Source organism: Pseudonaja textilis, chromosome 1 (genome assembly GCF_049901715.1).
Source record: "Pseudonaja textilis isolate UNSWEBS1 chromosome 1, rPseTex1.2, whole genome shotgun sequence".
NCBI classification, from domain to species: domain Eukaryota; kingdom Metazoa; phylum Chordata; class Lepidosauria; order Squamata; family Elapidae; genus Pseudonaja; species Pseudonaja textilis.
The window spans coordinates 104,394,529-104,407,526 of record NC_141990.1 but is presented as its reverse complement, the minus strand read 5'-3'; the positions used below and the strand labels follow the sequence as shown (position 1 = coordinate 104,407,526).

The 12,998-nt window shown below is 36.6% G+C and overlaps 1 protein-coding gene across 1 annotated transcript in view; it reads right to left on the bottom strand.

Moving 5' to 3' along the window:
- Positions 1-12,998, bottom strand: part of ASCC3 (activating signal cointegrator 1 complex subunit 3) — a 216,855-nt gene that overhangs the window by 67,124 nt on the left and 136,733 nt on the right. The window contains exons 25-30 of the mRNA XM_026726677.2: positions 9,793-10,013; positions 9,081-9,166; positions 8,218-8,384; positions 7,973-8,118; positions 7,753-7,873; positions 6,323-6,465 (exon numbers count right to left, since the gene is read on the bottom strand). Of these exons, the coding sequence (XP_026582462.1) occupies positions 6,323-6,465; positions 7,753-7,873; positions 7,973-8,118; positions 8,218-8,384; positions 9,081-9,166; positions 9,793-10,013 (884 nt within the window). The remainder of the gene's footprint in view (positions 1-6,322; positions 6,466-7,752; positions 7,874-7,972; positions 8,119-8,217; positions 8,385-9,080; positions 9,167-9,792; positions 10,014-12,998) is intronic.

Sequence of the window (12,998 nt, the reverse complement as noted above, 5' to 3'; positions counted from 1 at the left end):
GTCAGTTTGCTTCATGTATGGCTCGGAGGGGTTTGAAGTGGGTAGTGATGCAGCTGCAGTGCGGCTTCTGGTCTGTGGTTGTGTCTCATCTTCAGTGTGGGTGTGAGTCTGCTTTCTACATGGAAGTGTGGTGGTGGCATCTTGTGTGGCCCTCATGGGTGTGGGTCTGGTGTCATTCTTCATGTTAGGTACTCATCTGTTCATGAGGGTGGGTTTCCAAATAGCTGGAAGGCGGGAGGTGTCATCTCGTTTATTCATGCTGTGTGGGCATTTTTCTATCTCTATGGCTTCTCTGATTATTCTGCTGTTGAAGTGTTTGGTTTTGGCGATAGTTCTGGTATTTTTAAAGTCAGTCTCATGTCCTGTGGCTTTGAGGTGTTGGACCAGGGAAGAGGTCGGTTCTTCTTTTTTGATTGAGTTCTTATGTTCTTCAATGCGTGCACTTATTCTTCTGTTAGTTTGTCCAATGTATGTGGTGGGGCAGGCAGTGCAAGGGATTTCGTATACTCCTTGGTTTTCTAATTCGATTTTGTCTTTGGGGTTTCTTAGGATGGTGGATATTTTTCTGTTAGTGCAGAATGCTGTTTTAATGTTGTGTTTTTGGAGGATCTTGCTGATTTTGTCTGTAGTGCCTTTTATATATGGGAGGAGGGCTTTGCCGTTCTTGGATTTTGGTTGGGGTTTCTTTTTGGATTAGGTGGGTAATCTTCTTTCTTTGGAATCCATTGGCTGTTAGTATGTTGGTGAGAGTGTGTAGTTCGGTTTTTAAGTGTTGTTCGTCGGCTAAGCATTTTGTTCTGGAGATGGGTGTCTCGGCTACGGAATTGATCTGTGCTGGGTGGTGGTGTGAGAGTTCATGTAGATAGCAGTTTGTATGTGTTTTCTTCTGGTAGATGGTGTGTCCTAGGGAGCCATTGGATTTTTTGTATACCAAGACATCTAGGAAGGGAAGTTGATTGTTAGCTTCTGTTTCCATAGTGAATTGTATTTTGGGATGTAGGCTGTTGAGGTGTGTGAAGAAGTTGTTCAGTTTTTCTTTCCCGTGTGGCCAGATTATGAAGGTGTCATCTACGTATCTGAGCCAGAGTTTGGGTTTGTGATTGTATTTTTCTAGAGCTTGTGTTTCAAAGTGTTCCATGTAGAGGTTTGCAATGACAGGTGAGAGGGGTGATCCCATGGGTGCTCCTTCTATTTGTTTGTATTTTTGTCCGTTGTAGGTGAAGTATGTATTGGATAGGCAGTGGTTGGTCAGATCTAAGATGTGCTTGGGGGGGTTGTATTTGTTTTGGATGGCTGTCAAGGCTTCTTTTATTGGCACTTGGGTGAAGAGGGATATGACATCGAAGCTCACTAGTAGGTCACTGGGTTGTAAGTTTTGTTTCTTTATGATCTCGATGAACTGGAATGAGTTTCTTATGAGTTAGTTGATGGATTCTGCATAGGGCTGTAGTTGTTTGGCGAGAAATTTGGCTAGGTTTTGTAGAGGTGAGTCTATGGAGCTGACTATTGGTCTAAGTGGGGTTCCTTCTTTGTGTATCTTGTGTGTGTGTGTGTGTGTTTTTAAGTTTTCGCAGGTACTTACATGTATGGTATTCAGTTTTGTTCGGGTATATGCTTTTAAAGTTGTAGCAACGTTTCGGCAGAATCTCATCTGCCACCATCAGGCTTCTGTATTGTGTTTGTCTGTGAGTCAGACTTTCACAGCCGTTTCTGTTTTAAATTTGGTGCTAGCCTACGCTGTGCTAGAATGTTTTTTTCTTCATCCTGATTGGTTGGGAGTCTTGGTCTGTGTTTATTGGTCTTGGAGTTTGCTGTGTTCTGCTTGATTGGTGTTTCTAATATCTTCTGTCTGTTTTGTGGCTTTTTTTGTCTTGATTGGCTGGCAACAATGTGTTCCTGTATTGGAGGCTTTGAGTGCAGCTTGGCTCCAAGTAAATGGAGGGCTATCATTTTGAGGGAAGCTAGGTTTCATCTGGGTGCCTGGTTGGGGTGTGTTTGAGCTGGAGGTATCAGGGGGGATCTGTTTGTGCCCAGGTGTTTGCCTGGCTTGTGGGTGCAGGCTTCAAAATAATTGACAGTCTGGTGGAATCATCTCTTCTATTCATGCTTTCAGGTCTTTTTTCAATCTCTATGGCTTCTCTGATAATTCTGTGGCTGGAGTTTTCTATAGTGCCTAGGGTTTTGGTGTCATTGAAGTCGATGCTATGACCTATTGCTTTCATGTGTTGGACTAGTGAGGAAGTGTGTTCCAGCTTTTTTACTGCATTTTTGTGTTCATCCAGGCGGGTACTTATTCTTCTATTGGTCTGTCCAATGTATGTGGCAGGGCATGATGCACAGGGGACTTCATATATGCCTTGGTTTTCCAGGTCAATTTTATCTTTGGGGTTTCTTAGGATGGCTGCTATTTTTCTGTCCGTTTTGAAGGTAGTCTTATTGTGATGCCTGTGTAGTATCTTACTGATTTTGTCTGTAGTACCTCTTATGTAGGGCAAGACAGCTGTTCCATAGATCTGTTTATCTTCTAGGTCTCCATTATGTCTCAATGTGTTTTTGTGGATCAAGCCAGTGATTTTGCTTTTGTGGAAGCTGTTAGCTGTCAGTACTTTAGTCAGGGTGCATAGTTCAATCTTTATGTGTGTCTTGTCTACCAGGCGTTTGGTTCTGGTGATTAGTGTTTTGGCCACGGAGTTTATCTGTGCTGGGTGGTGGTGGGATTGGGTGTTGAGGTAGCGGTTGGTGTGTGCTTTCTTCTGGTATATGGTGTGTCCTAGTGTGCCATCTGTTTTTTTGTCCATCTAGGACATTTTTTGACCATCTAGGAATGGTAGTTGTTTGTTTGTTTCCATTTCCATGGTGAACTTGATTTTGGGGTGTGTGCTGTTTAGGTGTGTTAGGAAATTGTTTAGGTTTTCTTTTCCATGGGGCCAAATCACAAATGTGTCATCGATGTATCTTAACCTTCAACAGCACCAAAACTCTAGCCACTATAGAAAACCCCAGCCACAGAATTATCAGAGAAGCCATAGAGATTGAAAAAAGACCTGAAAGCATGAATAGAAGAGATGATTCCACCAGATTGTCAGATGATTCTTTCCAGACTGTCAATTATTTGGAAAACACACCCAAACCAGGCACCCAGATACAACCTAGCTTCCTAATGAATGATAGCCGTCCATTTACTCGGAGCCAAGCTGCACTCAAAGCCTCCAATACAGGAACACATTGTTGCCAGCCAATCAAGACAAAAAAAAGCCACAAAACAGACAGAAGATATTAGAAACACCAATCAAGCAGAACACAGCAAACTCTAGGACCAATAAACACAGACCAAGACTCCCAACCAATCAGGGTGAAGAAAAAACCATTCTGGCACAGCAATAGGCTGCCCCAAATTTAAATCTGAAACCACTATAAAAGCCTGACTCACAGATGAACACTATACAGAAGCCTGATGATGGCAGATTAGATTCTGCCTTTAAAGTTGCTACAACTTTAAAAGCACAACTATAATGACGTGGGAAAATACCTGAACAAAGCTGAATACTATACATACATACATACATACATACATACGCATGTGTGTGATTCTTGCTGCTTAAACAAATTCATGAAAAAGCCCCATGTATTAGGTAAAAAGGTGAAACACACAATACCACAAAATCACACATAAGCTGATTATGCAATTGTGAAAATCACACTAATATTAGTTAATAGCATAAGTAGCAAAAATAGAGTTGCATGCTTGACAATAGTTCAATTCAAAATAGAGCAAATTATTTTCCTATTTTTAATTCTGTAAAGAGAACGTATATGCACCCACTGCAACAATCTCAGTTCTACGTGTAGCTTCCCGGTTCAGAAATCACACAGATATTCATCAACTTCTTCAATATGTGCAATTGGCTTTTCAATTACATCCCTGGATTTGCATGACATGTTCTAAGTATTACCAAACATCACAAATTCAAAATACTGTAGCTATTTAACTGAACAGCTGTAGTATAATCTTAACATCCTGCACATGTTTAAAACGTTAAATATGTTGTAGCTTTTTTTACAATTAATAAATTTTCTTCCTCTATATAACTAAAAGCAGTGGAAATTTCATACTATAGCACAGGACAACAATCTCAGACAAACAGATATGAATTTTATGTATTCAACTTTTATATATTCCCATTTGCAGTAGAATCTTTATCAAGTTTTTATCAAATGCTTTAGTTTAGAAAACATTGCAATCAATAATTTTGTAATCATTATTGCAACCTTCACACTAAATCTGTAATTTTTTCCCCCTTGTGCTATTTTGAACTTATGCACAACCTACAAATATCTTGCTTTATTTTATCAGGGACTATTCTATGACATTTTTACTGTTTCAGATGGAATAGCAATAGCCCTTCAAACCTCTGTTCCCTGAAGCCAATATGTTCAATAATAGAGTTATTTTGGCGCTTCAAACAAATTTTCCAGCCATGTGCCCCTTTTCCTTTCTTCTGGTAAAAATGGAATAATGAAAATTTATAAATTACTTTCAAGGGATCTCAAAACTCAGTTGACCAGGACAACTGCTTTACTCTCAGTCTATGCTGAGTATACATTTTATGCAGGACAGCTTTCACATTTATTTTTCAAAGAGAAGATAGCACCCCCAAGCAAAATCCTATACCACAAAAGAAAAATATGTAGTTAAAAAAGGACGACGATACTTAGTGGAAGCCACTAAAGCCTATTCCTCCCTCTTACACTACTGCCCCCAGAAATCTGTAAAAACACATCTGAAATTGATGTCCACTGAAACAAACTGCTATAACATGCACAGTGGTGGCATAGCTGGCAAAAACAAAAAGAAGCCACTGATCTCTATTACTGTTTGCTTAATAAAAAACTGCACAAAAAGCTTTTTTTTAAGTTATAAAGATAAACCAGAGTACATTTTGCAAGGGTGTATGCATTTTTTATTTTAATATACAGAACGTACCAAGATAGATCTCAGAGGCCAACAGACGATCTAAAGATTCTAGTATTAGGACAGAATTTGCGAACATCAGAAAAAAAATGTTGCTGTACTTAAGAATGTTTAAAGGTTATATATCAAACAAACAATTTTGAGTTTAGAAGAAAGTGGCAACCAATTCAAACATTTAATGTAACTTATATAATAAATTGTTTGTGGGACCTGATCTTTGGTAGGCTCTGTATATACCAGACAAATACATATGTGTGTGTATGTATGTTATACAGAAGGAGAAAGAGAGAGAAGATTACTTATTTGTGATTTCTGTTCTTTGGGGGTCAAATGTCCCTGTGCCCTGTTCAGGACCTTCTGTTCAGAAGTGTTCTTAACCTTACATGAAACTTCAGAAGTGTTTTTAACCTTCAATTTCTAAGAACAACGCAGTGGATTGGGAAGATGTTTGGGGACATGTGAAATAAAATGGTTTATGTATGTCACCCATTCTTGGGTTTTTTTGGTTATGTGGTGCTTGTTGATTAAAGAAGGTCATGGAAAAGCCCTAAATAGTCTATAAAAAGAGGGAAAAATACATGACAGTATTGAAAAATGACAATCTGAGTATGCCATAGTGAAAATCGTACATAAATAACCCAAGCCACTTTAATCTTGGGTTTCAGCTACTTGCTAAAGCCCACTTACTGTGAGATCTTGAAAACACCAAAGATAATGGTTCATGGTTTTAAAAACACAGATAAAAAAGATGTTATAGCTGATAACGTGAACCACACAAGTCACAGCTTATTTCAAGCACGCATGCAGACATGTATGCAATACTATGGGATAATGCCTAAGGGGAATCAAGACAGCATATACATCTTTCCAGCTTTTTGCTCTTGAAAAGCAAATAGCATTCTCTGAACTCTGGTTACAACTCCTTTTATAGAAGTAAACTCTCCTTTGGTAATAATGAAACATGCAGTTGTGGGAACTGAAAGAAGAGGTCAAGGAATAATTAAAGGAACATGAAACCCTGAAGCCCATTCTCAACTAATGCATCAAAAGTATCGCGTGTGCCAACTTTACGTCATAAAAGTGGTACAAAAAAGCAAAACAAAAACATGATCAGTCACCAAATTCTATTTTTTTAATATAAATTTCAAATTTAATTCACTTAATTCAAGTAATAGCAACAGCATAGACTTATATACTGCTTCACAGTGCTTTTCAGCCCTCTCTAAGCAGTTTACAAACTCAACATATTCCCCCCAACAATCTGGGCCCTCATTCTACCGACTTCGGAAGGATGGAAGGCTGAGTCAGCCTTGAGCTGGTGAGAGTCAAACTGCATAATACAAAATTTACCTCTCTTTCATCCATATTCAGCCATTGTTTTGGATCATCTTCAGTTGCCAAAAATGCAATGAGCTCCAAAGCTGTAAGTCTTGTTTGTCGTCTGGATGATACAAAGATAAGAACTGGCTTGGCTGGAGAATGACTTCTAATGGCTGTTAAAACACAAAAGAAAAATCATATAATGGAATGCAATTTCTCATTCTAGTATCTCTTTCAGCAGTTTCTTCTCATAGTGTCAATGATTGTTATGAATTATAAATTAATTATATTTTTCCTTTTAAATTATTTCAAAAATCTAAATTTATAGTTAAGTCAACTTTCTTGGAATGAGGGAAGAATGGGGGTTTAACAGTTAATATAGCAAAAGAGGAAAGTAGTCAAAAGGGCATTTTAAAAAATGCACAAAATGAAAAGTTCCAGTTTTTAGTACAATTGTATGGGTTGAGAAATAAAATTTATAATGGCAGCTGTTGACATGTATGTATCTATATTCTATCAAACATATGGAAACAAAAATGTTCCTTAAATTATACTGCTACAGTAATTTGATTAAAACACAGAAGTATTAACCCCGGTAAGAGCCATGGTGGTGCAGTAGTTAGAGTGCAGTAATGCAGGCTACTTCATATAGAAATCAATGCATCTATGTCCTGATAGAAAGCTTGACAGATAATGCATATTTGTTGTTTCAAGAACAGGTGTGGCTGAACAGTTCTGGACAGATTTATAGTTCATTAGTGTTTTTCTACAATGCTCTTCTTTGAGGTGTAAATAATCTGAACTGCCAAGATTGGTCTCTAGTCTCCAATCAATACTTCGCTTCTGTCATAAGGCTAATTAGATCAGTTAAAAAGCCACCTCACAACTGTCTTCTTACAATCCACAGCAGTTCACAATCCAAAATTTATTTGGGGACTTCTTTTTAATTGATATAATAAATATTCCTTATGGAATCCACACAGTACATGTTTTAATAAAATATGAAGGTGGTTCTTAAATTTATCCTTTCCAGTGTAAGAATAAAAAGTTGAAACAGAGACATCTCTGTATACACTTACATTTCTGAAGTTTATGGCTATGCTGTGAAATTAGAATTATGCAAGCTTAGGTTGATGTCCAATTTCTGTTTACATTTTTTTAAAGATTTCATTAGGAGCAAATCCTCTAGTGAATTAACACTGAGAATGATTTACATGTTGTAAATCTCAACACACTAATAGGAAAATATTTTCATGGTGTCAAATGGTAACAGTAATTATTCTGTCTGAAATATATTTCAGTTGCACTCTGTGCTGTTAAGCTCTCTAAATGTATAGGGCCCCCATATAAGCCATGTTATTAAAAAGACATTCTTTAAAGATACAAGTAAAATACAAGAAATGTATTATAAATGTGTCTGCCAATTGTATGAAGCGAAAGAAATAGCTAAGGCTGCATACCCTGAAAGGCTGGTTTGTTCATGCTAGCCATGCGAGGACAATAATGCTGGCCTGGGAAGCCTTGTATGTGAACTTCCAATGGAACTGGACGCACAGATGGCCTAAAGTTGAATAGCCCCATCTAAAGAGATAAATAAGGTTATTTTTTTCTCCATGCTTAAGACTGTAGATATTTTAAAGATAACGCTCAGAGCTTCAACTGTAAACATCATTTACATACTTGATTAATATTTAACCAATCAGCTAGATCCTTGGCATTGGCTAATGCTGTTGATAGACCAACTACTCTGACAGGCTTCTCTGTGTGAGATGAGATGAAATTAGTCCGAGACACAATAACTTCTAGGACAGGCCCTCTCTCATCCCCTAGGAAAACATACAAAGAAGATATAGATATACAGATATAGATAGGTGCAGCCAACACATTTCAGTTCCAACGACGATAAAGATAAAAGCAATTCCTACCTAGCAGATGAATCTCATCTATGATGAGGACAGAAACCTTTTGGACATAACTTCTATTCTGCCAGCTTCGGCTGACTCCATCCCATTTCTCTGGTGTAGTAACAATAAGATCAGCTTGAGCAATGGATCTCATGTCAGGAGTTACATCCCCCGTCAACTCTACAACCCTGTAAGAGATGTCACGTGGTCATCGTGAAGTATGAGAACACACACTTTTATCACTTTGTATATGGTGATTTAGTCCTGAACGTTAACAGGCACATGAGGAATAACAGTATTCTCTTTGAACGTAAGGGTGACACCACAACAACATTCCTGATATTGTGTTTACTTCTTATACATATTCCACCCCCACTCCCCAAAAGAGGAGTGTGTTGCCATCCTAATTAATATAATTCCTTTCACAGGCAAGTCCTAGGCTGTAATTAGGAGGGAAAGATGGCAACAGAGGTTAAAGAAAATCCATGCTCTAGGAGAGAAAAGTTTGCCTAATTTTCTATGCAAGTCATGATGCACAGAAATATTTTTTGAAAGCAACAGCAAAATTCAAAATATCTAGAAATATTTTGAACTGTTTCATGTACAGATTTTAAACAGAGGCTAAATCAATAACACAGAGAGCTTTTATTAAACTAGATTCATATACCTACATATATTAAGGAAGAAATATTCTTAAGAAAAGAGTTATCAGATTTCATGGACAGTTTGTGATATTATGGTAAGGATTATTCATAAATATATTAAATCTACACATGTCAATATTTATGTATTAGGTGAAAGTTTTCAAGATTGCAGCAAGCAGGTATCAAGAAAATAAACCTTCCCATCTCTGTTGGTTATGTAAATTCTTTTAAAAAGCTTACTTTTTACCAAGCTTTTCTTCAATCCTAATTTTCCAGTCTTCAATTCTTTCCCGCACCAGTGCTTTAAGGGGTGCAATATATACTGCCTATAAAATAAGTCAAGAGAAGCAGATTAAAGTATACAAAATCACTACAATAAATAGTAATTATTCATTTAGATTTCAGGGCCTGTATTTAAAGCTTCACTATTACTGATATTAAACTACAATTGATAATATTGAAAATGTTATTTCATTCTTCAAAGCAATTAAATCCAAGTGCAATTAAAGTATAAAAACTGCTTTTCTGATACCAGGTAAATCTTTTATTGTCTAGAAAGCCTACTTTTAATACATTTGTCTTTATTTTTGCTGTACTTTTTCCCCCTAACACATTTTAGCTATTTGGATTTCATGCCTGTCTTTCTATTTCATGTTCATACTCATCTGTGAACTACCCAGAGAACAGTTTGAGGTTATGGAATATAGAAATACTGTAAAAGAGTGACAAATTCCAACAGTCATATAATTTTATTTTTAATAGAAAGCATTCCCACATCCTTCATTTTAAGCAGGGTTTTTTTCACTCTGGAATTTTTCATTAAACCCACAACCTCAGATAAAAAGTAAGCCTCATGTAATATTAGAGTCCATTTATCAGATACATTTAGTCATTATGAAAACCATATTACAGAAATCAAACACTTCTCAGAGGAAAAAAATGCATTGCAAACCTTTGTAGTGGGATAATTATTGAAAATTCTGAAGATAGCTAATTCTGCTGCAACTGTCTTTCCTGAACCAGTAGGAGCTCCAAGTAGTACATTACTATCAGTGTGATATAATGTATGGAATATCTGAGTCTGAACTGGGTTGAAATGAGTAAATTTGTAGAGAGCTTCATATTTGGGATGTCCTAAAGCTGTGATGGGTAAAGGCTGGAGGTCCAGTAACTCTAAAATTTGAATAATAAATATTAATTAATACAAAACATTTTATGAAAATCCCAATAAACATCATACAAAGATTCATATACATGAACGTGAAGATATAATTTTCTAGCCTAATTCATTCTTGAAAGCCAGTTTGGTGGTATGGTGAAAGGCATCAAATTAAAAACTGGGAGACTAGGAATTCTAGTCCTGCCTCAGGCACAAAGATTGCTGAGTAACCTTGGGATTCTCAATATAAGGAAGCAGGCAATGGCAAACACTTCCAAAATCTTGCTAAGAACATTGCAGGGGATTGTCCAGGAAGTTGTCAGGAGTCAATACTGAGTTGAAAGTGAAAAATGAGGAAGTGAGACTTCTCCAGATCTCCAAACCTGAGATACTTTTGCAGATTAGCTATTGCTTGGGAAGGGCTGCTTATGTTGTAAATTTTAATGTAAAGTTTTCTCTCTCTTTTCTTTCCTTCAATTATTTTTTACTGTAACCTCATTTCTCCACATTTTTCTTTCCTTACCAGTACTCCTCCTCCTCTTCACTGCTTGAGTAATTAGTAATGCCCATCTGTAATGGGCAGAAGGAATAACCTTGATGAACAAGAGGAAGAGCCATTATCAAGATAACAGTCAAATCAAAGCAAATTGTAGTTGGAACAGAAGTGTAAGACAAGACATTCCCTAGTTCTCACAAAGATTTAAAAAAAAAAAATGTTTGGGAGGAACACATTCAGACATGTAAGTTTTTTCTCTTGTTCCTCAAGGTTATTCTTTCTGCCCAAGTACATCATTAACACGAGGAACCAGATTGTTGGGGGCAATATGACAACTCTGTAAAAGAGAGGGCTGTAAAGCACTATGAAGTAGTATATGTCTAAGTGCTATTGCTATCAAGTTTCTTCTTCTTTCTGGTTGTTTCTACTACATGCATACAAGAGAAGAGGTTGTGTGTGCATTTTTGAGGTGTTTGAAGAAAGAATAATACAGGCAGTTCTGGAATTAAAAATTATATAAATGAAATACCTTATTTTTCTTAGACATTTTATTTAGTAACTATTAATCTGTTTATTTGATTTTATTTTGCCTTTGTGTTCGCTTTATAGTATTTTACTAATACCGAAGGCCTGTTTAATTAAATAAAACATAAAATGGGAAATTTCTTTTAGATATTTTTTTAATTTCCTGAGTTATTATTCCAATACAATATCATACTTGAAAAGCAGGATCAATTTAATTTATAAACTGATCCAGCTTCTTAGATATGATGCATATATTTATAAAAATTGTAAAATTTTAAGTAGTTTACTTTAATCAAGAATGACACAAGGACAGATTTTACCATCTCTTTCATTTAATCTTATTAAGTCAACCACATTTATCAGATCATACAACAAAATGCAAAATATACTTATCATAAAAATAAACAGATGATATGCCTCTTCTCTGAATTAAAGATCTACTTGTTTTTATGAAAGGGACCAAAATCCAACCCAAACTCCAAAAAGAGGAACATGCTTTGGAAATGACCAGGAAGAAGTACTTTGGAATACATGGAAATGTACCGTAAGCATTTTTGAAGTGTACACAGGATTTATGGAGAACAATTCTTCAGTAACCTTATTAGGACTGTTAAGAGAGGTAAAGAACTCACCATCCTTCTGTTTGGATTTATATGTGAGGACAGTGCCTGACCAGGGCTTTCATGGGTAAAAAAAATCTTTTGTCCTAGCTAAAGACTGGAAATGGATAGACCAGAATAACAGTTCAAAGGGACCTTGGAGGTCTTCTAGTCCAACCCCTTCTTAGGCAGGGAACCCTACATCACTTCAGACAAATGGTTATCCAATCTCTTCTTAAAAACTTCCAGTGTTGAGCCTTCACGACCTCTGGAGGCAAGTTGTTCCGCTAATTAATTGCTCTGTCAGGAAATTGCTCCTTAGTTCTAAGTTGCTTCTCTCCTTGATTAGTTTCCACCCATTGCTTCTTGTCCTGCCCTCAGGTGCTTTGGAGAATAGCTTGACTCCTACTTCTTTATGGCAGCCCCTGAGATATTAGAACACTGCTATCATGTCACCCCTAGTCCTTCTTTTCATCAGACTAGACATACCAAGTTCTAGCAACAGTTCTTTATATGTTTTAGCCTCCAGTTGCTTAATCATCTCTGTTGCTTTTCTCTGCATTCTTTCTAGAGTCTCAACATCTTTTTTACATTGTGGTGACCAAAACAAATAGATAACAGACTATATATTCCACAAAGGGTCAATTATGCAGATTGGTGTCCTTCAATAGCCAATTTGTCAGCTTAAAGAAAGCAATGTTGCTGTGGTAAATACATTTAGATTGGATTATTATATGCCTGGCCTTTAAAGCAACTTTCAGTCAGGTTTGAATATAGTTGCCTTTGTGAACCAACAACACATTGCACGCATAGCTCCAACTGGTTGTCAACTTTCAGGGAGGGCCAAATTAAAGTGTTAGAAATTATATTTAAAACCCTGGAAAGATGGTATTAAAATACAATAACAGTAATAGTAGCACTGCTAGTAATTTTGATGTGTTATTTCTGCCACAGGGGGAAATTCAAAGGGCAATTTTGAGTAAAGGCAGTTAATTAAGATTATGCAACAAGAGACACGACACATTAACATATAAAACCTACAGATTCAACCAGAACCATATGTACCTATATCTTTGTGTTAAGTTTTTAATAATAACTAGATTTTTTTTAAAAAAGTATTTTTCCAGTATTACATTTGGAGGTCTTTCTTCGTCAAACACTTGAGAAGTTTGGCATACAGAGGTTGGAGCATGTATATAGCCTGACTCTTATTAAATTAGCGGAGAACTGTGACGATTCTGTTACACAGATGCTTTCTTTGAAGTTTGCTTTGGCTCAAGATTTCAGTACCCCTTTCAGGATGCTTTGCAGTAAGGTATGGCTGGAGAGCCATAAAATTTGTGGAGGTTCAAGCCTTGATATTCTTAACATAGTTTTCA